The 25,620-nt window shown below is 47.0% G+C and overlaps 1 protein-coding gene across 1 annotated transcript in view; it reads right to left on the bottom strand.

The window, feature by feature from the left end:
* LOC135911070 (acidic mammalian chitinase-like) overlaps nt 1-25,620 on the bottom strand; it is a 59,022-nt gene that overhangs the window by 26,789 nt on the left and 6,613 nt on the right. Inside the window, exons 2-4 of the mRNA XM_065443167.2 lie at nt 9,303-9,397; nt 7,720-7,993; nt 2,553-2,664 (exon numbers count right to left, since the gene is read on the bottom strand). Of these exons, the coding sequence (XP_065299239.2) occupies nt 2,553-2,664; nt 7,720-7,993; nt 9,303-9,397 (481 nt within the window). The remainder of the gene's footprint in view (nt 1-2,552; nt 2,665-7,719; nt 7,994-9,302; nt 9,398-25,620) is intronic.

The following is a 25,620-nucleotide window of genomic DNA, read 5'->3' on the forward strand; positions in this document are numbered from 1 at the left end:
ATTCGTAGTAAAATCTACTTATCGGTTATCATGACGCTTCTTTGTACTGTGCTGCATTCACCAGGCGCGTGAACCTTGTTATGCTCTAAGTGCATGCATTCTTTTTCTATATGTTGGATCGAAAATTGTGAGCCTAAATATGCATATATGTCACTTGTAATTTTTTTTCAACACGGGTGCTGTAGCTCCCTCCGTCTTTCAGTTACTGCTATGTCCGAATTTTTATGCAACCTTTATGTATTTTACGCAGCAAAATTCTGGCGCTGTTTTATTAACATTTTACTTGCAAAATTGAGATTATTGGTGTTTTGTATATGCATTTATTTGCGTTTTTCACTGTCTCACCAATCTGGCTGTCGAGTCATTGGAACCTCTTCTCATCCTTTATAACTATTGCTGGGGTACTTGATACTGAAAGTGCAGGTAACCATTTATTTGGCTGTTTGGAATTCTGTTAGCCGTGTGTTACTACCAATTTTCTGTGCTAAATTAATTTTTCTCTGATCGGTCGAGGTATTAGCGATGCCTTATCTCTTTATTGACTGAGGTACCACTTAGTTGCTGGGTATAAGGAAAAACGCCCCAAAAAGTGCTCTAATTCGCTTTGTGCAAGTCCAGAAATATAACCTGAAAATGAGCTCACTAAATTGAGGAAATGCCACCAACAAACTCTTTTGTACCCCAAATTAACATAATCAAATGCTGTACTGCTTGTTCTTGACTTGTGCCAGGGAGATAAGCTGCATTCATTACACAAACGTTTTACAAGTTTATTTCTGAAGAACGCAAACCTGGCTCGTGAAACGTGATTCAGGTGTTCACCATGCCCGACAACTTTCTAATGATGTCTCGTCAGTTATTAGATGTTGAGTGATGTTATTTCATAAAATAATTGGGCGACGTGAAGATATATACATTTCGAAGACAAAGCTCAGGCAAGCCTACTTTGGTACTTGATTAAATTTTAATCGCAGTGAAAGACGTGTGCTAAAGCTTGTGTATATTTACGTGAAGTCATTTGTATCAAGTCTGTTATTTTGCTTTCTCACAGTCAGCCGTAGCTCTTCCTGTGATGTGTTAATGTGCCAAACATTTTAATGTAACATATTCAGATGTCTTTTGTGTATTCACACGCAAGCAGCTTCAAGTGTTCCTGTGTTCAAAGTTGGTTGATACAAGGGTATGCTTAAGCCCTGCCTTTTGACTCGCTTTGTCTTCTAGTCATAAACTTAAGTCGAACGTGAAGACCACAATGATCGTTCTGATTGAATTCATATGTATAGGTTTTTTTCAGATGTATTTACACTGCTAGAGTGCTGTAGGTACGAGCCTATGTCTCCAGGTTTGATGTAGTGGTGCCTTATGTACTGTAATAATGTTTCACGTCCACTCATCTTTAGTGTAAATGAAGGTACTTCAAGTTGACCAGGCTCTCTGATTTTGTGTGTTTGGGAAAGTTATGAGCAAGCACCGGGGCATGCAAGTGTGAACAGCAAAGAAATTTCAATAGAGGAATAAAAATCCACTAGCCCAACAAAACGTCAATCATATTTAAATGGTGACTTCACAAATCTCAATGCCATCTCAACTGTGCCACAATGTGCTTTTCAATGTTTTGGCAATAATAACTCAACAACAGGTCAACAGGACTACCACAACGTTTGTTCAACGCAGAAGCAATAGTAACTCAACAACCATTTAACAAAACGAACACAACGGGCCGTCTAAGCACAATGGACTTTCAATGGTAACTTAACAATTATTCAACATTGAGGTACTCAATGGTGTTTCAATTAAATTTCAGTGGCCAATATTCAAAAGTCCTAAACACTCCACCCAACAATTCGCCAACTAACTCTCAATAATTCCTCAATCGAAAATTCATTGGTGAGCAACGATACTTCAATGTATTCTCAATAATTTTTTTGTACGGGCTGTCCCTATCGCAGATCGCTTTCAAGATATGTCCGTGGTGCCGCCTTCAGCCGCACCGTACGCACCCGCCGCGAAAGTAGCATGATGCCCTCCCCCACCCACCCCTTCGGTGCCTCGCACGATGGAAGACGGTGCGTTTCCTACCCGGCTTCCCCTGCGCGCGCGAAATTGACGCTCGGTCCTGGGCTCACCCTTGCACGCTTTCACTCGCGCACACAGCATACGGCGCGCTGCCACGATGTTACCGCACTAGGTCTTTGTGGGGAACACCACGGCGACGCCGACGCCGACGGCGGAAATGCGCCTGCAATGTCAATATAGTTGGCTATCGCATTAAAATTTAATTTCTTCAAACAGGAAAACTAGACATGCCCCTACCCTGGGGCAGTTACATACGTTGTACTCGTTTCGAATAGATTTTGATTAGTTGACTATATAAGCGCGTCTTAAAGAAATGGCAAATGGATGTTGTGGATAGAAACATTGTTGCTTAATTTACTGGTGCATATTTCTTTTTTTTCTTTAGTAGGAAGTGTACGTTGTGATCTTGCACATTCGTCTTCTACTCTGTTTACATGGCAGGTAATGTGAGGACCGTGATGTAAGCTTCCTCATACCTCGAGGAGGTGGACGAAGTTGTCGGCATCCTTGGGCGAAGGGAACTCCCAATCCAGGTCAAGCCCGTCAAGGTCTGCTGTCCACAGTGCCCAAACCACGGAGTTGATAAATCTATGCATGGAACCGTGAAAAGTGGCTTGGTAAGCGCATCGAAACCCTTAGAAAATCAAATTTCATCCAATCTGGCTTACACGTCACACAGCTTTCTAAATGCCACACATGCGCAGTCAAACTTTTTTTCGCTTGATGGCTCCAGTGTTCGCACTCGACTCCCTTTACAAGAACTTGGTTTACGCTTCATGTCTTCAACACTAGTAGGATAAGATGAGAATGAGCTGCGGCGAATTACAATGCACCACTAAAAGCGGCTCATCTGTGATACGTGTTCCTTAACTTCTAATTGCTGCTGTGTTGGAACTCCTTCGCTCACTTCATTTGTTGCACTGACGTTTACAAAAATATTTTAGGCTGTAACTGTGTGTCAGAAACAAAATTTTAGGCAATGATGAGCTGGACACATCAATAACGAAGGTGGCTGGCCATTGACAAAGATCATGTAAAAAGGGAAAGCCTTATGAACCGAGTTCCACATCCCGTAATAAAAGAAACCTGTCCTTTGCTACAGTCGTTATTTGAACAAGAGCCAGCAAGTCATAACAAGTGTAACGCCATCGACAATAGCTAGTCAGGGACATACATTTTTAGCAAAGTAGTAAAACTTTTGAAATTAGGCCTCAGTTTCTTGTCCCCCTGTTCACGTAGAGCAGATTTTATATTTAGTTGCGCGTGTTGGTCGAAGGAGCACTTATGTCAAGCGCGTCTACAAAAAGAATCGCCACGTAAACTTTTGAAATCACTTTAAAGAGCCGGTATTATGCTGCAGTCGTTCAAAAATGTAAAGTGCCAGTAAATCCATACTTTCCGTTTAATACCCATCTGTACCCTCGAAGTGAAAAATGCATAAGGCACGCAGCACTTTTTCTAACGCACCCGTGAAGATTATCATCCACGTTGTCCAATTATTGATAATACTGCTTGGCCAAAAGGTCGACAGAATGAAGGCGCACTTTGTTCTGTAGGTGCGAAAAAAACAGACTTCTTATTTAGCAAACTTGGAGGATGGTTCATCGATCAACGTTTTCTACTTGTTTTACTACGTTTGCGGAAATTAACGAACATGTAAGGAACTGAAGCAGCTACGTCTAAATGCTTCGCACTGCTAAGTCTGGTGGCGATAAAGAATAGCATAAGCATGTGCTAATTACAGATATACGAATGTCGTGGCTTGAACCCATGCACAAGAAAACTTGGACGTTTTTATTGCCTTGCTTATCTTTCAAAAAGCAAATCCTGATCAAATCGTGAGTAAATCCTGAATAAACGCCTGCTGAGGCGTTTATTGTATATGTACTTGTAGCAAGCTGCCGTCTACGTTCCGTCAGCTCTAATTAGTGGCGAGAAATACTGTCAAGTCCATCAACAGAGCTGCATTTACACCTCGCAGGGAGATGAATTGTAAAGAAAATTTCTTTACTTAGCTCTTCTAGGCTCTTATAATGCAGTAACTTTCAGGCATCTAAGCCAATTATATCGCTAGGTATTGCCCAATATTGTTCTTTCTAATGAATGTATTTACTCAATCGCTGAGTACGAAGAACTATATCAGGTCTATAAATTATTTCGTGCTATGTAGCGGGAACAACATACCGCAACAAGTAATGATTGCGATATGTTCAAGAGATTAGATAGATTTCAGCTTTTTAGCATTGTTATAACGCTTGAATGATCCAAAATCAATCAGAATGTTACGTACAGTAATTTTTCATGTGAATGAATAGAAAATGCAAGCTTATTCATAGCCTCTACGCTAACGCCATTTCACGGCCCATTCATTTACATCGTTCTAGAATCACAATAGTGCTTCATGCCGCTGTCAAAGGCTGTAAACCTTGGGAATGATATTTTCTAAGGTCAACACTTGCCATCAGTGGTCAGCGCATTAACTCCAACAAAACAAAATTTTGCTTCCTTTTTCAACGCTTCAGCTTATATAATTGTTTTTCAATGTATGAAAGTACAGTGGTGAGCAGCCTTGTCTAGAGCGCGGCGACGGTGCTCTGCGGAGCAAATCAGCGCCACCTAACGTTACGCTCTGGGTTTGAGCTATGCGTCTCGTGCGCATGCGCGGCCAAAATAAAGCGGTGCTTGCTCGTAGGTTCTCGGCCTCAGTGCTTGCGCTTCAGTCCGCCAGGGCCGCGCTGAATGATATGTAACAGCGGCCGGAAAACCAACGCGTTTCGCGCGAATCACGAGGCGGCTAGGCAAGCAAGTGCAAGTGATATCGGGTGATCGCGCGTTTCTGAAGCATGTCCAAGTGATAGCGGGTGATCGCGCGTTTCAGGCGCAGACCAGGCTAAGAGTGCGAGAATTGGGCCTATATGGTTGATTGGTGTCTATTCTCGTCGCGTACTTTCGTCGGCTGTCGCCCTCAGCTAAATACCCAGTGCAGATACACGCCGAAAGATATTATGGCCGCGGCGAGTGGTGCCTGCGCAGAAATGCGCGGTGATCTGCTATCACTCGCGCTTGCTTGCCTGCCCGTCTCGTTACACTCGTGAAACACGGCGGCATGGCGACGCCCTCGCCGCTGTCACAGCGTCAAAATTGCAGGCAGCGCGTCCCTGGCGGCACGAGACGAACTCGCAAGGCGGTTGCTGGACAAGGACGCGATGAGCAGGCGTGCCTCTGTTTCTGCCGCGCATGCGCGCAGGACGCATAACTCAAACCCAGAGCGCAACGTTTGGTGGCGCTGACTTACTCCGCAGAGCACCGTCGGCGCGCTCTAGACAAGGCTGCTCACCACTGTACTTAAGAGCTGGGTGACTGCCAGCCACTGACACTATACAATCTTAAATTTTATTGATGCTTGTAAATCTGACGTGTCCATTTCTCAGTATATGATGTAAGTCTTCCGCTAGACACTGCAAGCTTTCCCTCTAAACTTATTTTTTTAACCTTCGCTCCATAAATGATGAGAAAAAAAGTTATGTTGATCCCAAGCATTTTGCGAATCGATGTTATGTAGAACCTTTTGCAGGTACATCGTAATCCAACCCTTTTAGGTTTCTTTGAACATTTACCTGATAGAGCAATTTTTTATAGAACAAGCAGTTGTGCAGTCATAGTCATAGCGGTGCAGTTTAACAAAGCCTCTCACGGAGTAACTGTCACTGTGGAAGAATGGGAGGAACTGACACACTCTCGTTCATGACGCAAAGGAAAATGAGTGATAAGCAAGAAGGTCAAAAAAAATCCCGGAGGGGATATTTTACCCTAAAGGTGAACACGGCCACCGCTATCTCACCAAAAGAATTGAATAACTTTACTCTATGGCACAAAGCACGAAGCCTTTACTGCTGACTTCCAGCGGCTTTAGAACAGCCAAAGCTGTATAGATGCTTCTCAATGCGTCTATTTGTGTCACTTGTCGTTGGATAAAACTTGAACACCTTGGAAATTTATAAGGGAGGTTATAATATCACTACTAATCCAATGGCGATATTAAAGCCCGAAACTGCAAGCTTGCCTATTCGATTTCGCGCGGATTTTACAATAACAGCACAAAAATAGTTGATTTCCGACCGGTCTCCAGCTACTTCGGCAAACCTCCGAGGTAGACGTGGAGGAAAGCGCTCGCTCCGTCTCTGCCGGTAAGAATCTGCAAATTTTCTTTTACAGCCTCCTTTGTAGTAAGTGTGTGGCCGTATGGAAATTAGAGGGCGCACACTTGCTCTAGCTCGTTATACGAAGTCCATAAGCAACAGTGTCATTAGGAAACGAATCAAAGTATAACGTTAGGCATGACAGGGGTGTCCTGTTTCTTCTCGCCTGTTTGACATTTATTGGGGTAATTTTCCCAGAACGTTCTACGTACCAACGATATAAAATGGTTCAAACTACAACAGCAAGCCGAAGTACGACCACTGACATAGGCGGACGATATAGCCATATTTGTAAAGAGTGCAAGAGTTCCATAGAGGCTGCTAAAATTGTGAGTATTTATCCGAGTACGCGTTAAAGTTTAGTGGGCTGCAGCGAGTGCGTGGGGTTCTGAAGCGACGAACGTCCCTGTAGCTACAAGTGGCTTCGCCAGTATTTTATGCGTCACTGCTCCTGTACGATACTCAGGTGGGTCATCAGAATAGTATTGCGACAGGAAATCATGCTAGCACCGTCATGTGGTCAAGCTGCAAAATAATTGCAACTCAAGGGTTCCTACTTGTCAGTGTTTTGAAGAACTGTAATTTCTAAGCTGGCGTAGTGCACGGGAAACTGCAATAAAAAATAATGTCTTTTCTTTCTCTCTCTCTTTATTTCGAGCACCAATCTCTCTATATCTAGCATTAATTCTAATGCTGGATATAGCACTTACGAATGAAACTCTTTGCGCATTCAGCCCCTGTTCTTTGTCGTAAGATCTGGTACGTTCTGCAAAAGCTTTGTTGTTGAAGTAGAATTGCACCGTCTAGTTTAAGCAAAAGGGGCATGTGCCCCTTTTGCTTAAACCTCCCGAATGTCTATGTGCTACTGTGACCGAATTGTAATAGGATAGTCAAACATATGTAAACATTGTGATCCTTAAGACAATGAAAGCTAAGATATCTATGTAGCTCAAAGCGTAAACATAAACATTGGATCAGAGTATTGATTAGTTTATAAAAATAAAGACCGATCATTTAAGAATAAAGTTGTGACGTGTGCGGTTAATAAACATGAAATTAAACCTTCCGTAAGATGAGTCTAAACACCATTCTACGCATCACAACTAAGAGTATACATTAATTAACCCCTTAAGTAAACCATTACTTCGGATATATTCCAACATGTACTTCCGTGAGGAAATGTTTATGGACCGAGGATTTTCGCAATAAAGCCAATTTTCCCCTCCCTCTGACTGCAACTTCAAATTGAGGACTGCACTCCAAACTTGGCATAGAGAACTTCCCAGTGCATTCGTAAGTTCAGCTGATGTTGTCAGTTATCAAGAAATCACGTATTGTTTTCGGCGGGCCTATGGCTGGTATACTTTCGCTCAGGTGTTGTGTGTCAGATCTGCGTACTAGCTTTTTGTCGACAAAGCTCGGGTGAACTTTTGGATCATCGTACCGCTGACGGCGGGACGCAGTGGAAGCCATTTCCTTGAAGCTGTCTCCGCCTCCGACCGAAATCATAAGCTTCAGCCCCTCTCTGCGCTTCCGCAATGCAGACAAGGATGCAAGTGCTTCCTGACCACCAACGGGATCCAGGTCGACGCTATAGTCATGGCCGACCGCGGCGAAGCCCATGATGATGTGGTTGCAAAGACTCGCATTCACCATAGCGAGGGGCAGTGCCTCCGGTGATGTTGGAGCTCGGAAGTAGCACACCTGGTCGAAGCAGTCTGCGAACGAAAATCAGTAAGATCTTTGGATTTAACATTGCACTCGATACGACCATGCTTTCTACTCTTGAACGTCTTAGCCTGCATTAGAGCTCGCAAATGCTTAACATCATTCACTTTGGACATCGCATCAACCAACACGTAGGTTTGAATTATAAAATTTCTGCTATCCGTCACCGTTAAGAATTTCTTCATATCAGATTCGTTGATGTAAACACGTGTGGGCCAGTACGCAAAGTCACAAGATATAGCGAGCCATTTCCTGAGGAACACTCGTTTATAACTAATGTTTCGTAATAACATTTTACGCTTGTTTACATGTTTGCCCAAATGCAGCCTCTGAATTTTACTATTCGTCCACTGTCTATTCGGATGCGTCCATTTTCCTATGAACCTTGTATGTTGTTTCGTGGTCATTTTCATGCCGCCAATGCTCTTCGAGGTCGAGACAACAAACTTGACGCCTAACGTTCTAGATTTCAATTCTGTAACTATAATCTATCATATAAATATAGCTGCATGCATAACTATAATAGTGTAGCTATAATATAATTATGCACAACTATAATTTTAATTATATATTAATATTCAAATCACGCAAGTGATGCTCAGCCTATTGAGTGATGTTGACAGCCGCGAAGCTGTCGAATTTGTCGAGTATTTGTGTCTGTATGCTGGATCTGGTCCTGGAAGTGTTAGCCAGCACCACTCACTTTGTAAGAGATTGCACAAGAGGCTAAATTCGATGTCGCTTCGTACGCGGCACGTTTGAGAGCCGTGTAATTCTAGCGTGCCAATGGGTACGGCATGCGATTTTTTCTATTCTTTTTCTTCATATTTGCCGCGCTTATTCTTGGGCGCAAAATGAATGATCACGTAACAAGTACTAACTACCATAAATGCTGAATTAGATGCTTCCTCGAACGCTGAAAATATCTTCTTGAAAGTCTTGCCCTATTGTTCTTATCGGTGAAGTTGGTTGATTCATCATGACTAGTTACGCAGTGTAGCAGAACCCCCAAAATGTAGCTAAAAAGTGTGATACGCAGTAGCCAACAGCATGCCCTTGGTCGCGGCCTTCTAGAGTGCTTTGACATATCTTTAGACATTGATTAAGTTTACTGAAACACCCCGTATGACCTGTGAAACATTCGTATCTTCAATTATTATGTGAATACAACACCAGTGAACTCAAATAAATGAAATATACCATGACCTGCTGCCTAAATTGGACGAAAGCATATTCAAGCGTACAAAATATTTTGAGAAATATGAATTATTTATATGAAACATATGGCCGACTACTTACGAGTAGAAGTGAAGAAACATTGCAACATCAGAAGCATCACGCAGAATTTCAGCCATGCTTGCAGTCCTATGCTGTGGAGTTCACTCGTATCATTCCTTGGGAAAAATGCAGTTGATATCAGCTGAAGACTGTGTTAACAAAGTGCGTTATTCCACTAACAGAGCATCCAACAACACTACTGCCATTCGTGCAAGTCAGCCGCAGTGGGGTACCGGCATTAGACCGAAGCAGCACTGTTGTGCAGATTATTTTAGGGTGCCCGGAGTGGTTTTACCATTTAACATTTACCTTGTTAAAAAAATAGACAATGAGTATTGTTCTTTAGTTCAAATCTTTGATGTGTCATATGCTACCGAAATGGTCCATACAGTTAACAATCTTCATGCTATTTAGCAGCTGCGGTCTTTGCGATCGCTTCAGTTGCCGCAGAACATCGCTTCAAATCTTACTGAAGTGCAAAGCTACTTCATGTGATCAGGTCGCCTTATCGACATGATATTTAAAATATACCGTTATAATTTACCGAGTCTCATGGTTATTGGGCAGCCACAAATGTACACAGATATTAGAAAGCTTATATTAAAATAATTCGCATTCGCACACTAATATAATTTTTGTTGACACAACCATCAGGACCAACTCTTAGTACGTGTCTCGGTTCATTGCACTCAGCAGAGTTCCTTAAATTGGAAAGGCACTTCGACCGAAACGATGTGCGGTGAACCAGCCTTACGGGGCCACGTATCTTTTAGGCCACCGTCACTCGCTTGAGAATAGACAAGTGTCTAGCTTTTATGCAAATTAATATTCCGAGAGGACGGTGGAAAGAGCATGCAGCGCCTGTCTTGAATCATTAAGGGGAAACAAAACTCAAACAGCGGTGTTCAGCACCATATCGCAGTTTGTGTTCCTACAGGGACTCCCCTCTGCTGTAATATTAAAACGAGTGTTCCCCCACAAGCTTTCAAGAAAACCGTCTGCACCACTTGAATTTTTCGCCCCGCCTTTGAAAGCCAAATGGATTCTGTCGATGATGATGATGATGATGATGATGATGATGCAACATTTACTGGGCTCGAAATACATCGGCGGTACACGCAGGGACCAGACGGGGTGGTTCTCTAGTTACCGGACCATATGTTCCCAGCAGCTCCTGGCACCTCTTCGTCAGTGCGAGCTGAATCGGTAGGTCGGAGCTGCATAACAAGGTCTCCCATCGCTCATGGGGCTGGGGATTGGGGTTGTTGGTGGCAAGGAGAGGAGGCGGGTCTTGAGTTCTGTGCACTCTGCCAAGACGTGCTGCAGGGTGCCCTTTTCTCTTCTCCAAAAATTGGAAGACGCTTAAGCTTCGCCTTCAAGAGTGGAACGCGATAGCGTTATCGCATCCCGTTCGCACCGCCTACTGAAACGCGCTACGCCAGCCAAATGTCGCGATCGGCAGAGATAGCCGGGTCCCGACACGCCATGAAGGCGGACGCGGTCATGGGGTGAGTGGTGCGCCACGTATCGGGGCAGCGCCGTACATTGGGAGGAGGTGGTCTTTTGTGTTTGCCGCAAGATGGCTCTGCGTGTGCGCAGAGCACAGAATAAATTTAGCGGAAACGTGCTTCGCTACTCGTGAAACTGCGACTTCTGTAAGTTACATGGTCATCATTACCGATATACACCGCAGTATAAGTTTCTACGGCACGTTTCTAAGGCAACACCGCATTCACTAGAGGCTATTTTGTCCCGTTTTGAAGGAACGAACTCGTGGCTGAGTGGTAGCGTCCCCGTCTCGCACTCCGGAGACGCTGGTTCTATTCCCACCAGCCCATCTTGCAAGATGTTTTTTATTTATGAAGTGCCTTCTGGGATTTATCGCTCACGGCCAACGCCGCTGACCCCGATGCCAACACCGACGCCGACGACACCAGCTTTTCTGCAACGCGAGCTCCTTAACGCTGTCGCGTTAAAAAGGACAGAGCATACCGTATTCCGCAGGGTACATGCGGTTCATCAGTACGGGATGCGCAAGTCATCTTGCCTGCGCTCGACGCAGGAGCATCTGTTGTTGCCTGGTCAGTTTGGGGTGCGGTTCTGGCAGCCTGCACCTTTCCTCTCGGTACATCCGGTTAATGTCCCGAAAGCTGGTAACAGGGTGCGGTAGCCCTTCCGGCTCGTGCTTGGCCCGGATTGACATTTCTCGAGCATGGTAGTCGGCGATGGTGTTGCCTGCTACCTGCGAGTGAGCCGAGACCTACAAGAGCTCTATGGCTCTTCCCGGAGCTTGCACTTGGATAGAATGGCTTGGGCCGCGGAGGAGATTACCCCCCTGCGGAAGCTTTTGTAGGCTGTCTTTGAGTCTGTGAGTACTGTGACCACGCTCGGGTGTGCGAGTGTGAGGGCCACAGCGGCTTCTTCGGCAACTGCGGGGTCTGTTGTCTTCAGGGACGCGTTGACGGTCTGCCTGTCTTTTGACGTAACCACCACCACTGCACGGTCACTGTGTTCTTGGAGGGAGGCGTCCGCGTAGAGGACCCCGCGGTTCTCTTCCAGCTTTCGGGCTATGGCTTTGGCTCCCGCGGTATGCCTCTCGTCGTCCTTTCCCGGCGTCATGTTACGGGGAAGGAGTGTGGTCTTAACGGTCATCTTCCAGAACGGCCGCCTTGATGGGTACTGGACCGATATGCCATCCTATCTTGCGAAGGACGGCTCGTCCGTGTTCCGTGTGAGTGAGCCGGATTCTCTGATTAGAGAGGTGGGCTTCGATGAGCTCCTCCACCGGGTTGTGGGCGCCCCTTTCTAGCAGTCTTTGCGTGGACGAGTATATGGACATGCCCAGTGCTTGCTTCGTTGCCTTGCGATAACTATCATGTTTAGGGTGTCCCTATTCGCCTTCATCAGCGGGAGATACGGGGCGTAGTAGGTAACCCGCGACACGACGAACACGCGTACTAGGCGCATGGCATCATCCTCATTAAGGCCTCGATTTCTTTTATATACCCTTCTAATCATACCAAGTATCTATTCGGTTGTAGTCTTGATCTTTGTGATGGCGGCGTGTGCCTTCGCGTCGCTCTGAAGTAGCAGGCCGAGAATCCTAAACTGCTGTGTTGGCTTGATAGTCGTTCCGGCGATGGTGATAATCATGTTCGGCGGCAGCTCCTCCTTGGATTTTCCCCGGTTGCATCATGAGCAGCGCTGATTTCTGGCGAGCGCAGCTCAGTCCGCACGACTTGGCGTACTCGTGCACGGTCGTTGCCACCCGCTGCAAGACTTCCTCCATCCAGGAATATTACGGACCGTCCGCACCGTAATATCGTCGGCGTAGAGCTCGTGGTCCACGCCTTCGATTTGCTTGAGCTGATCGGGCAGGGGCAGGAGGGCCAGACTGAAGAGCAGCGGCGACAAGACCGATCCCTCAGGGGTGCCCCTATCGCCGACCTCGACAGGGTCCCACTTCCCCTCCCCTATCCTGATGGTGACCGTTCGGTTTGACAGAAAATATTTTATGTAGCGGAATGTCTTTGGGCCACACCTGGTCTTGTTCAGATTCTGCAACACGCTCGCGTGGGACACGTTGTCAAACGCTCCCGTCAGGTCGAGGGCGAGTATCCCGTGCGGCGCGTGCCTCGTTGCCGGCTTGACGACCAGTTCGTGGAGTTGGATCATCACGTCTTCGGTGCTGAGATGTTACCTGAAGCCGCACGTCGTCTCCGGCATCTGATCCGTTTCTTCGAGGTGCTTCTGCAGCCGGCGAAGGACCATGTGCTCCACCACCTTCCCCACGAAGGACGTGAGGAAGATGGGCCGCATGTTGTCTATAGTGAGGGCCTTGCCGGGATTTGAAATGAAGCGTACCTCGGCGTCCTTCCATTCCTTCGGCAACTGCAAGCTCTCCCGGGCTTCGTTGATGCGCTATAGGAGGCCACGGGCCGCTGTACCACTCATCGCTCATGTTACCGAGTAATTTGTAAGTTATGGCGCCTGTGCCGGGCGCACTTCTCTTGTTACGGCCATCTATCGCTGTCCACAGTTTCGTCATGGTAAACGACCGGTCCAGTTCTTCGTTGTCGGGTCCTTCGTACCTCTCGGGCACCGGGTACTGGCCCTTCTCTGTCTTTAGGTACTTGTCCTTCAAATCTTCCAATAGCCTGCGGCCGTCACCCTTGCACGTGCTCAATACTTTTGTAAGGTTGCGATTGGTCGCAGTTTTGCTACTCAGTGGGTCGATCAGATGCCTGAAGAGACATCACGTCTTCCACATCGAGAGCTTACCCTGCAGGCCGTCGCAGGTCTTCATCCAATTTTCCTTATATAGTTTGGCCGCGTGCTCGGCGATCTTTTTGTTCAAGACTGCTATGTGCTTTGCCAGCTTTCTGTTATGTCTCTGACGTTTCCACCGACGCGTTAACGAGTGTCGGGCCGCCCACATGTGGGTCAGTCTGGCGTCCACGTACGGTGTCTGCGTCGTCGTTGCGATTTCTTGGGTAGAATTATCGAGGGCCTTCTTCTGGTCCCTCGCCCATTCGGTGTAGGTCCTTCGTGTTTCAGCTTGTCCCGATTCTTCCTCGGACCCCTCTTCTTGTTCTTGGATAGACTTTCCCATCTTGTCCCAATCCGTGATCCGCGCCGTCCCCAGCACAGCCCGATATGGGGAGCCTCGTATCGTGATGCCGATCACGCTGTCGTCAGACCCCGGGTCCCCTTCTTCGCTTCTCCAGGAGACGTCTAGCGTGCCCGATAACCACGACAGGTCTGGCATGGTGTCCCTCGCGGCACTGTTGCCACTTCTGGTGGTTACGTCCGGTCGTTCATGAGGGCCATCTCGTGATCCCCATTGCTTTGGCCAATGCTTTCCCTCTCTCGGACTGGAACTTATAGCCCCACGTTTTGTGAGGGGTGTTAAAGTCGCCGAGGATCAGGAGCGGTACGGCCCCCACCAACCCTTTCGCCTGGCTTACGACGCGATCAAATTCGTACTGCCGCTGTGATGGCCGGCACTACAAATAATTGCCCGAGCTGCCAATTTCTATGGTATGAATTTCGACCAGCATGTGCTCGCACCCGCCCTGCGCCGTGACATATTGAGTTGCCGCCGCATTGCTGCGGACGAGCACCGCCGTTCTATTCTCCGTGGGGCCCGTGTAAGTGACGTACCTCGGGAGTCTTGGTTTCCCGTTTGTTTCCTGTAGAGCAATTACATCGGGCTTGTTTTCGTGCCCGTCAATGTGTAATAATAGTTCCGCTTCGTTGTTGCAAATCCCGCGGCAGTTGCATTGGTAAATTACGGTGGTGTCCCCCCCCCCCACCCCGCAGTCTTGTTGTGCTTCTTACTTGGCCTCTGCCTCATCCTTTCCGCACGTCTCTAGTCGTTTGCGCCTTTTCGCGATCGCGCTTTTTATTTTTTTAGGCCCGCTCCTTTTTTCAGGCATGCAAAGCGGTTCTTCCCCGATGTGGAGGATACTTTTGTCGCTAGGCGCTTGTGCTCCACCGATGGCGTGTGAGGCTGACTCTCGACAGCTTCGAGTCGCACGTCCGTTCTGCCTAGCGTTTCATTAATTTGGGAAATTGCGGCCAAAGTGGCCGTCAGCTCCCCTTCTCGCGGGATCTGTGTCGTTGCCGTGGTCGCGGTCTCTGCGGCCGCTTCGTCCCCGCTCGCGGGGCTCATTTCGGCGTCCATCGCCTCTTGATTACTTGATGCACATTGTGTGGCCCCAGCCTCTTCTACGGCCCGCCCTATAGGCGAGGCGAGGAACAGGGGCGTAGCCAGGGAGGGGGGGGCTTATGGGGCTTTAGCCCTCCCCCCCCCTCCCAGGACTTTTTTCGCGCTGTCCATGCACCGCCGACCAAAGCGACCCCCGGCGGCAGAAATCATTCTGTATTTTGTCTAGAATGTCTTTTTCATGCCCTAAAATACATTTCACCGCGGACGTTGTGAACTCGGGCTGGATTTCGTCGCAACGCCCATATACCGGTTTCCCATAACGGCAATTAGCCCCATACGAGCACAAAGTTTCAAGGGCGCTTTGATGACAAACGGCCTCGCCGCGGCATCTCGCGTAGGCCGTAAAATCTCACAGAGAGCATGGATATCAATTCCGAAATTTTGTGGGCGTAAATCCCATACACTTTTGATGTGAAAGGTGCGTTGACATTTCCAAAGTTGTGCTTTAGATTTTCAATTTCGGAACTTTGTGCGTTTATTTTTGTTATATACATTTGACGCCAAAGGTGCATTGACTATTCTAAATTCTTACATTGTAACATACAACGAGACAAGCCAAATCAATAAACTATTAGACAAGTTGTCAAAACACGCAGCGAGGTCCGATGAGACGAAGCGTTGTGGTGGTTCATTTGTGCCGTCATCTCACATAAAAAAAATTTCAAAATGTTTTTCACCTATACGCCAAAGCATCCATGTCAAGACACTAAAGACAGCCAAGGTAACTACATTCTTATTTATTTTTTCTACTTTGACTTTTATTCGCGAGGGCACATTGACCGTTTTCACTTTTTTTGTTCTCGCTGTCCTACCCGCGGGCTGCCAGAGACAGCCAGAGCGCACACGTTTTTCTCGTGTTGCCTCGACCACCGCGAGGCGCACTTCGGTGCGCGTTCGGTTTGCCCTGGCCGAGTGGACTTTCGCCTGGCAGAGTTTTGGATGCTTTCTGGCTAGCACACGAGAAAAAGAAGCAGTGGTCACTCGCCGCCATCATTGTTGGGACTCTCAACGGATTGCACCGCGTTCGCTTGAGCGCAACCTCTCCAGAAAGTCTTGTCTCGCCGGTGTAGGATACCGACCAGAATGCGTATGGTTCTTGGTGGACCAAGCGTCTCACGTTTATTTCAATATTTCTTCGGTAGCCACATTAGGTGCGCAATACAGGCATTCGATTGCGGCCAACATATTTTCCTTTGCGTATTTTTGTTTCGGTGCCCCCGCCGCACAAAACGAAAAAAAAGATACACTGTTGCGGCACAGCGAATTGTCGCATGGTGAAAGTTCGATTTTGTTATTTCTTCCTTTGCGGAAAGTAATCTGTCATGGGACGCTTCAGTTGCCCAATACTCTTATTACATTATTGCGATAGCAATTATATGGATACCCCAGGCGCTTTCCTGCCGTCATCCTCGCCCTCATGTTTCGTACTAAGACCGATAACAATGTTACCGAGTGCTGCATGCTGTATGTGCGAGTGAAAGCACAAGGGGAGGTGGGGGGGCAGGAATGGGTGAGCCGACGATGGTGACTGTCTTGTGTGCGCAAAGGAGAAAAGCGGAGAGCAAGCTAGCCGTCTTCCGTCGCGCGCGATACATCGGTGGGAGAGGATGGAATGGGGCCGATATCTAGGATTCTGTGAATCTGTGGTTGCGCAACATGTTTATTTGCCTTCTTTGACACATCATATACCGTAACTTTTTCTTAGATACGTAGATTTATTGGAGACCTATACGAATATTTAAATATCTTGTTGCGAGGTTTCGTGTATGCGTGCAGTGAACTTTTTTTCCAGTGACACTTTCTTGCCGTTTATCAAGCTCTATCTTCGCATTTGTGTATCCCATTGTATCTTCGCATTTGTAATGTACCAGGGCGAGTCAAATGAAAGTGAGCCTACCCACCACGCGCATTCGTAGTTCGGTTCATTATCTGCGAGGCATGTGTGTAGAAGAGAGGGATGTCTCATTTACAGAAGTGACACGCATGTGTGAGGATAAAGGTTCTGTAAGGCTCTCATACACTGGCTTGAACATGGTTGCCTGACATAATGGAAACTCCAAAAGTTGAACAGCATGGTGCCGTGAAGTTTTTCACTGCGGAAGGTATTTCGCAAAAAGAAATTAGACGCCGAATGGCTGCCGTGTACGTTGAACATCGCATTTCATTGGCCACTGTGAAGCTTTGGAGCACACTGTTCAAAGAATGACGTGAAAATTGCAAAGGCGATCCAAAACAAGGCTAAATTCCATAGTGAAATCACGCTTAACATAATCGGAGAGGTTGATGAGCTGATGAGACAAGAACGGAGGATAAGCATCGATGAATTGGCAGAGCGTGTGAACATCAGTCAAAGTTTGGTTCACGCCATAATTCATCTACATCTCTGTTATCGGCTTTTGAGTGCGCAATGGATGCCCAACATTTTGAACCACCACCAGAAGACGGAGAAGTTCGGCGCTGCCTTGACTAATCTGATCTCGTATCACAATAGACAGTTTTAGTACTGCGTCATGACGATACGTACGCAGCACGCAAGGGCTTTGCGGAACGTAAGAGCGCGTGTCGCGTTGGGGCTTTTAGTACTGCGAAATGCCTACGTACGTAAGAGGGCGAACGTTAGACGCCGGGCGCGTCGGAGCGCATTGGTCGTGTCCGCCAGTACGTCGAACCGTCGGCCAAACTAGACGCTGTTGATCTGACTAACTAGATGTAACGTGTGGGCGCGTTCCCGCTTCGTCGAACTCTATTTAGGCCTTTAAGAGACTCTACTTTAATGCGGATGAAATGCACGAATCACATAGAGAAAAATAAAGACCAAACACTTGCTTTCTGGGGCTGGCACGGTCATTTCCGATGAACTGCGCCAAGAGTAGGTCGAGCCTTTCGCGCAAACAGCGCACGCTGAAGACTTTCGTAAAAGCAAAATTCATATTTTTGGTTATACATTCCCACTTTGCAGGATCCTGGAAAGGGTTCTGCGCGTTTACTTCGCGCAGCAAAGCCAAGTCGTACGCCACGGGAAAGAACAGTCTTCCGCTGGTCGCCTTCAACACCGCCATTTTTCGAAACTCTTGTCTCGCGCTCTCCCGAACGAACGAGAACCACGAGAGCAGCACGCAAGGCTCCCTACGTACGCACGCAAGAATCGGATGCGTGCGTACGCAGCGGCCGCGTACGCATCTCGTAGCGTTTGTGTTGCGTTCTGCACATGCGCAGTTTGCAGAACGCAGCGATCTTACGTACGCAACGCCGTTGCGTACGCTACGTACGCAGTACTAAAACTGTCTAATGATGGTGGCGACTTCTTGTCTGCAATTGTGGTTGGGGACGAGCCATGGTGCCACTATCACGAGCCTGAAAAACGACGGAAAAGCTTACAGTGGAAATATTCAAATCCACCACGCCCAAAGAAAGCAAAGGCCGTCATTTCTGCCGCAAAGGTGTTGTTGACTTCTTTTTTCGATCGCCAGGGAACATTACGGATCGAATTTTCTAAATCTTGAGCGACCATCAATTGTTTCCGATACTGTGAAACGCCGGAACGGCTGCGTGTTGCAATCAAGAACAAATTTCGTGGAAAATTGACGAATGGGGTCATCTTGTTCCACGAGAATACCCGTCCCCACATCGCTGGCGTGTTTATACAAAACTGGCAATGTGCAAGTGGGAAACGCTGCAACATTCGCCGTAAAGCTCCGACCTGTCGCCTTGAGACTTCCACATTTTGGGGCAACCAAAAAAAAAACTGCTCAAGGAAACCAGATTCGTGTCGGACAATGACGTGAAAGAGTCAGTTGCAGATTTTTTAAAGCAGCAACCCAAGGAATTTTATGAGACCGGAATCACCCGACTCCTTAGTCAATGGGACAAATGTCTAAATTCTCATGGATGCTACTTTTAAATAAAATACCCCGTTTGTCATATATTGGCATTGGCTCACTTTAATTTTACTCACCTTCGTATATTCTGCAGAACTCCTGCTTTTTATACGTGCTCTCTTTTGCGACTATGATTTCGGTGAAATTACTCACGATACACGGCCGGGGACAGCTTCTCCTGCGTAATCACTGGAATGAACGCCAACGTCATCGATATTTTTCACTGGCCGTTGCGTACGTACATGAGCGTAAACACGGTTCATGAACGAGAAAGTTTAACAGCTTTGTCCTCAACTTGTTAATTTCATGGCCTTTACATTTTTCATATGAGCGGCATGCACTGCTTTGCTAGTTTCGAACTGCAATAGTTTTAAAGTTCGTGTGATATCTTTTTTTTACTTAACAAATAGAAGAAAAAAATGGAAGCAATAATATCAGTTATTTGGGTCAGAATTTTTGGCACATACGAGTATAGTTTTTTATGAAAAAGGACATATTCTACTTATTTTACAGTGTGTAGCTTTATGGAGTTCGTTTGCAACACCATTGGCAATGGCAATGCAATTATTATTCATGTATTTGATCCATCGAAAAATTATTTAAGAGGAATGTTTAGCTCGGGCCCAACTCCGACGCGGCCTATTCAAATACATGTAAAACAGAGAAACGCTTTTCTGAGAACTTCTAGATCACTTTTAATGAAATGTGTTGCATTTTAGAGAAAAAGTTAGATTCTAGTGTCTGTTGAAAGTGGAATTTCGATTTAGGGCCCGACGTTTCTTTAACATATTTCGAAAAATTCGAAAGTTCGAAAAGAATAGAAGCACGACGTTTACAATCTAACAGCTCAGCATTATGAACAGATATCGCGGTTCTGTCGACGGCATCTATTATACCAGTCAAAGCGGACTAATTTGGTATGTCAATTTGCATCTTACGTGAATTGGTTACGATGTGTACAAGAGTTCTGGAAAAGCCGTATTTCCAAAAGACTATTTTTTTAGATTCATGTGTAACATATCAATATTGTCCGCTGTACACGCGCTATTAGTAGACATTCACAGAATTGTTGTATCATATTACATTGTTGAGTTACAGAGTTTTAAACTTTATTGTCTCGTTTTCTGAAAATTTGCAGTTTTGGCGAATTTTGCACAAAAGATTGACAACCTAAATGGAAAATTCGAAACCAGGAGTAACTCGAATTCAATTTTTTCTTTGATGTAAAAACATCGTCAAATTTGGTGCAGTGGTTGCCGAGAAAAACGAATTTCCCTTCTACATGAATTTAGATAGGAGCACCCGAGCTAAAGCTTCCTCTTAAGGAGGATGCCGAGCTGCAACCTAAGCCCCCCTCCCCCTCCCCCCCCCAAACGAAATTCCTGGCTACGCCACTGGCAAGGAGGGGTCCCTCCGCGGCAACCTGCGCAAGCCTGCGGCGTTGTTTGCCGCCATGATTTTGTTTTGGGGGCTTGCATTTGCCGAGCTGCCGTTATTCGCCAGCGTTTCGATCTTATTCATAGGCGCCCGTATTTGGGCGTTGTGATCCTGAATCTGAGCGTTTTGGCGCTCTATGATCCTCTTAACTTCTATCACTTTGCTACTGTCGTATTGCGAGTTCGCTTGTGAGTTAAGGGGTTGGGAGGGGGTGAGGGGTGGGAGATCGGTGTCGCTGGTTCGAGTGACGGGAGACCTGTTGGTCCAGCCCACCTTTTTCTCAGCGATCCTTCAGCATCCGGTTGACTAGCTCCGGGACATCGAACTGACCCCGGATCTCGAACTGTTCCGGGAGCGCGAGCGACGGTTGCCGCCGCCCCTGTTGTTGCTGCTGTGGTCTGGCGTGTGTGACCGGCCCCGGTGTTTGGATGCGCTACGGCGGGGTGTGCCTACAGGACCTCTCTTGTCTCGGTTCCTTCTTCCGACGTCTTCTTTCCCCGCTCGGCGCCGTTCCCAGTGTCGTCGGTGGACGACGTAGGGCGTCTTGAAGCGAGATTTGCAGGCCTTGTGAGCGGTCAGGTGTTTGCCTCCGCACAGGCCACACTTCGGGACACATCGGTGGTCTTCGGTGGGGTTGCAGATTCCGCACCCTCGGCAGATCGCGTTCGAAGGATCCGGGCACACGTCCATTCTGTGGCCCACTCTTCAGCACGCATAGCATACGTCGATTTGTTTTCTGTGCAACGTGCACTCGGTGAGCAGGTTACCGTATCTCACACAATTGGGTACTTTGTGCCCTTCGAAAGCAATGTCGACTGATCGGGTCTTACTGATTCGGTTTGCTTGTAGGGCCGTTGGGTTATGCTTGTGCACAACGTTGTCCTGAATCTCCTGCGCCGTATCCTCGAACGGGATGCCCCTTATGACGCCCTTCACCGTGCCGTGGGAGCCCACTTCGTAGGTACTTACTTCGTGCGCCATGACGCGTAGGTCGATCCTTGCTACTGCAGCGTATCGGTCGGCGTGCTCTCTTTTGTGGGTGCTCGCCACTACGATATTTTGCTGTAGGTTGGGGCGCACGACGTTTTCACTTGCTGCATTGGCGGGGATCAGTGCCGCCGCCGCAATTGCACGACTTAGTTCAACGCGAGTCACGTCGCTCACGTGGAGCCCACCTCGTGGTCGTAACACGACCTTTATGTAGCCGCGCGGCATGTCTGGCAAGCGCGCGCCCTTCAACAATTTGCCCTTGCTTAAACGTTTTGCCCTTGAGTGACGTGTATCGGTGCCAGTGGCGCAACCACCGAGGATGTTGCACCGGCTTTGGACATCAGCCATGGCCTTGGTGCCATCTTGGCTCGTTTGAAGTACGGGATTTAGGCATAGCTTGCCCATGCCTTTGTGCCTGACTCTCTCACTGGCAGTTTTCCAGCCTTGCGATCTTGTGCACTTGTCCGGCGAAATTTCGATGCCGATGCGAACAAGCTCTCCTTTGTGAGCTGTGGCTAGGAGTGCCACTTACGAAAGATTACGTTTTCTTATTGGAATGGCCGACAACCCTACGTGTGGTGACTGGTCGCGAGGAGTCTCTTCAACATGTTCCGTGTTTCCTCGTCGCAAGGTACAAAGACAATGATTGCAACTGCTATACCTCACTTTAAAAAATGGACCATAATATGAGCAAACTTCTTCGTAATACCAATCCCGTAAGCCATCCTAGCAGAGGGCGACGAAGGAACTACTGCAGGTCCTAAGGAAGAGCGACCTGCATAAACCGCTACAGAATTAATTGGTTTAAATTGTGCTGCCCGTGATCGTACGCTCTGATACTTAGCGATGATAGTGACCGGCTGCTAAAGCGTGCATCTGCTCTAGGCTCTCTAGGTGCTCTGGGGATCTCGTTGATATCTGCTCACCTTTCTGTTCCCCTGTCTCATTAACTAGTGGGGAATAGAAAACACGGTTTTCATTTTTTAACATTCCTGCCTTCCACTTTGATTCCTCGCTCTTCACGGAAACATTTCTTCTGCGAACGCCTCATCCGCCTAGAGTTTCAGCGTAAATGAGACGGTTCAGAAAAGACGAAACCACTGTTGCCTGAGAAGGACCCATAAAGGGGCATCAATATTGTCTTCAGCTAGACCAAAAAATAGTGTCTGCATAGTAGTTTAGAATGACGCAGTCACATGTACTTATCATCACATTATTCAAACAGAATACTCTTAGACAAAATAGTGGCGTCAGTATTTATTCGAAACCTAGTAAACCACTTATCAATAAGGTAAGTTAGTAACCGCGGTGGTAGTTTCATTACACACCGAAAGCAGGTGGTCCATACGACTAGCACAGGTAGTGAGTTTACGAGCTATAGAAAGTAATGTCACCGTTATAGGGACATTTGCTGCTGACGGAAGTCAGTAGAGCGTTTCTTTTAGCAGTGACACTTCCATTGAGAGAAAAAAAAAGGTTGTTTCTTTTCTATAGGTGTAGTGTAAATACGTGAACGAAAAACAAAAAAAGTTGCAGTTTTGCCCGAATGGCGAGGCTTCGATTGCGATAGCGAATTAGTAGGCAGCTAAACGAAGTAACGATAGCACTTTTATTTGTCGTGCAAACTTGAAAACGCTCGCTTACAAACCCAATTAACAAGCATGATGTGAGCGTACAGAAGCAAACATGAACACATCATAGTTGATGAGCGCTGACACTCGCTGTGCGCTGCTGTGCGCAGACGCAGCGGCGGCAGCGATCCAAGCGACCTCCGTGCTGATAATCGCTTCAACGCAAGAGCGGCTAGAGCTATGAGCCGTGTGCAGATCCCTTGCAAGATACGGCGCAAGCGACCGCGCGCGGCCGTGCAAAGTGCGCACTTGTTGGCGGAGTCGAAGCCGCGCTCTCTCCCTGCCGCCGATGCCTCCCCGCTTTCCTCCATATGCATATGGCGCTCGTGATTGAGCCGCGATATTCAGTTCTCCTTGCGTCTAGTCGTGAAATGCGGAGTTGCTACCGGAGCACAACGCCGTCCCCCCTTCCACCCTCCGATCCCGCCGCGACCTTTCGCGCGACGGAAGACGGTGCGCTTAGCTCGACACTTTGCGCTTCGCGCGCGCTACATAGAAGCACGATCGTTGGCTTCCCTCGCGTGCATTCAGTGGAACACACTGCATACGGCACGCGGCGACGGTGGAACATCACGGCGTCGCCGACGACGAAACTTAGCCTGGAGTGTCCATATATTTGTTATCGCAATAAAATGAAATAAAGCTAGCAGTGCATTGCTGCACAATTTAGTAATATTGCTGACGCACACTCAACTCCTCACAGCAACGTTTGGTAGCGTGCAATAAGCTGCCCTGTACGGAAGGAAACAGACGACGAAGACGAAAACGCATCGGAAGATAAAATGATCGGGGTACACGTTTTGCGACGTGTTTTTAACAACGACCTAATGAATAAATATATGAAGAACGTTAAAGAGCACATACTGTTCCCGTGCACACCTACGTATCATAATTTATGCACTATGCCACTGTGAACCTCTGATTAGGATCTTATAACATTACAGTATTGCACACCTATTTTATTCTAATCTCCTCACGCAAAATTCTAGTAACGGCTAACGCAAGCATCGGGCGGTTCCGCGCAGCATGGCTTGAAGAGCCCACTCAAATGCTCTCCTCACTTAGAACGCATGCAATGTTATTTGCTTTGAAAGCACGTAACATCAGCTATACCTTCACAAGTTTTTCTTACCTAATTTATTGATCTGAGGCAAAGAGCGCGCAGATGTGGAGAAAATTTCTGCCGAACTATAGCAGTGAATGTAGATAACCGGGAGAGGGATAGTGGCGCCAGCGTCTGTAATTGGTGCGCTTCTCTTTGCTTTGCTTGCGGTGGCTGCTCTGAAACCGCGGTGGCTGATTGAATACCACGGTGGCGTTTAAAGAAGAGTTAAAGATGCCTCGGCACAGAGTCCTCGACGAAGAAGAGTTCAAGGAACGATGTAGCATACGTGCTGAAAGTCCTTGACAGTGTTATACTGCCACGCGAGAATTATCTTCCGCAAAGAAATTCATGCTCACCAGTGGCATTAAGTGATCGGCGGCTAGCAATTTCCTATTCCTTTCGAAGCGAGGCAGCCTCCGGCTATTGCGACGAAGTGTCAGTTTAGATCGGCATGTTAGTTAATTTTATGACGGGGTCAATTTCCACGGTGATGCCCAAAAACATTGTGATGGTAATGCTCAAAAAGGTGCCGAATTGGAAATAACTTTATTTTGTTTGGCCTGATGGTGCATAACCGCGGTCTTCATGTCAGATAAGATAGGGGGTCGCAGTTTTCCTGACATCACGTGACAGACAGGCTAAGTGGGTGTGGCCCAATAATGTTTGACTAATTGCGGAGAGCTAATGGCAGAAACGGCACAGAGACATATTGGAATATGTTTGCGGGATAACGCGTCTTTTGTAATGGACATTTTTATATATGTTTATGCTCGATGACGCCACGTGCAAATAATAATCGACGATAATGAAATGACTTATGGTTTGTCTAAACACTGGATTACGACTCCCTCTAAACAGCATAAGAGACCATAGGAGAGGGTGGCATCATCTTTTACTAACGTACTTACAGTTCAACCTATGAGCGGCTCAGTAAACGCAGGATTTAGTATAAGTGCGAATTATCGTAGCTAGCGGACAGCAAAAAGGCAGTATTGCGTCGTAATATTGGCGGCTACACCTGTTACTACCTTTCGACTACTATTTTTCTAAATTTTTATAGCAAACGGTATTGTAATCTGCCAGAAAAACAAGAATAAATGTAGCTCTAATCCAAGTTCAAAGCTACAAACTATTGTGACCGCAATGAAAGTCCTCGAATGACCTTTCTTTAGGTAAAATTTGAAAGCCTTTCAGAAGCTTTCCAATTCTCATCAAGAGCCACTCGCTGAAACTATCATGTATCGACCAAAACACACTGTTTCCATAAAAACAAATAGACATTTTTGAGCAATATTGCCCCTCCGCTTCCTAAATTTGAATTTCAAAGCTTACGAACAGGACAAGCTTGGTGCCAAAGGTGAAGGCACTTGCATATTGCAAGGAACGCGACAAGTAAGGATGATAAGTGAAATGAGAAACTAGAAGAAGTTTCTTGGCAAGCTATGCTATCGAGAAGAAACCATTGCAACTTCAATGCAAGAGAAGTTGAAGAAAAGCACTGACTAATAGCGCAGCGTGAGAAACTTGTTCTATTGTGGCTGGTAAGAAGACTAGGCGAAGTGAGTCG

Source organism: Dermacentor albipictus, chromosome 1 (assembly GCF_038994185.2).
Source record: "Dermacentor albipictus isolate Rhodes 1998 colony chromosome 1, USDA_Dalb.pri_finalv2, whole genome shotgun sequence".
In the NCBI taxonomy this organism is placed as follows: domain Eukaryota; kingdom Metazoa; phylum Arthropoda; class Arachnida; order Ixodida; family Ixodidae; genus Dermacentor; species Dermacentor albipictus.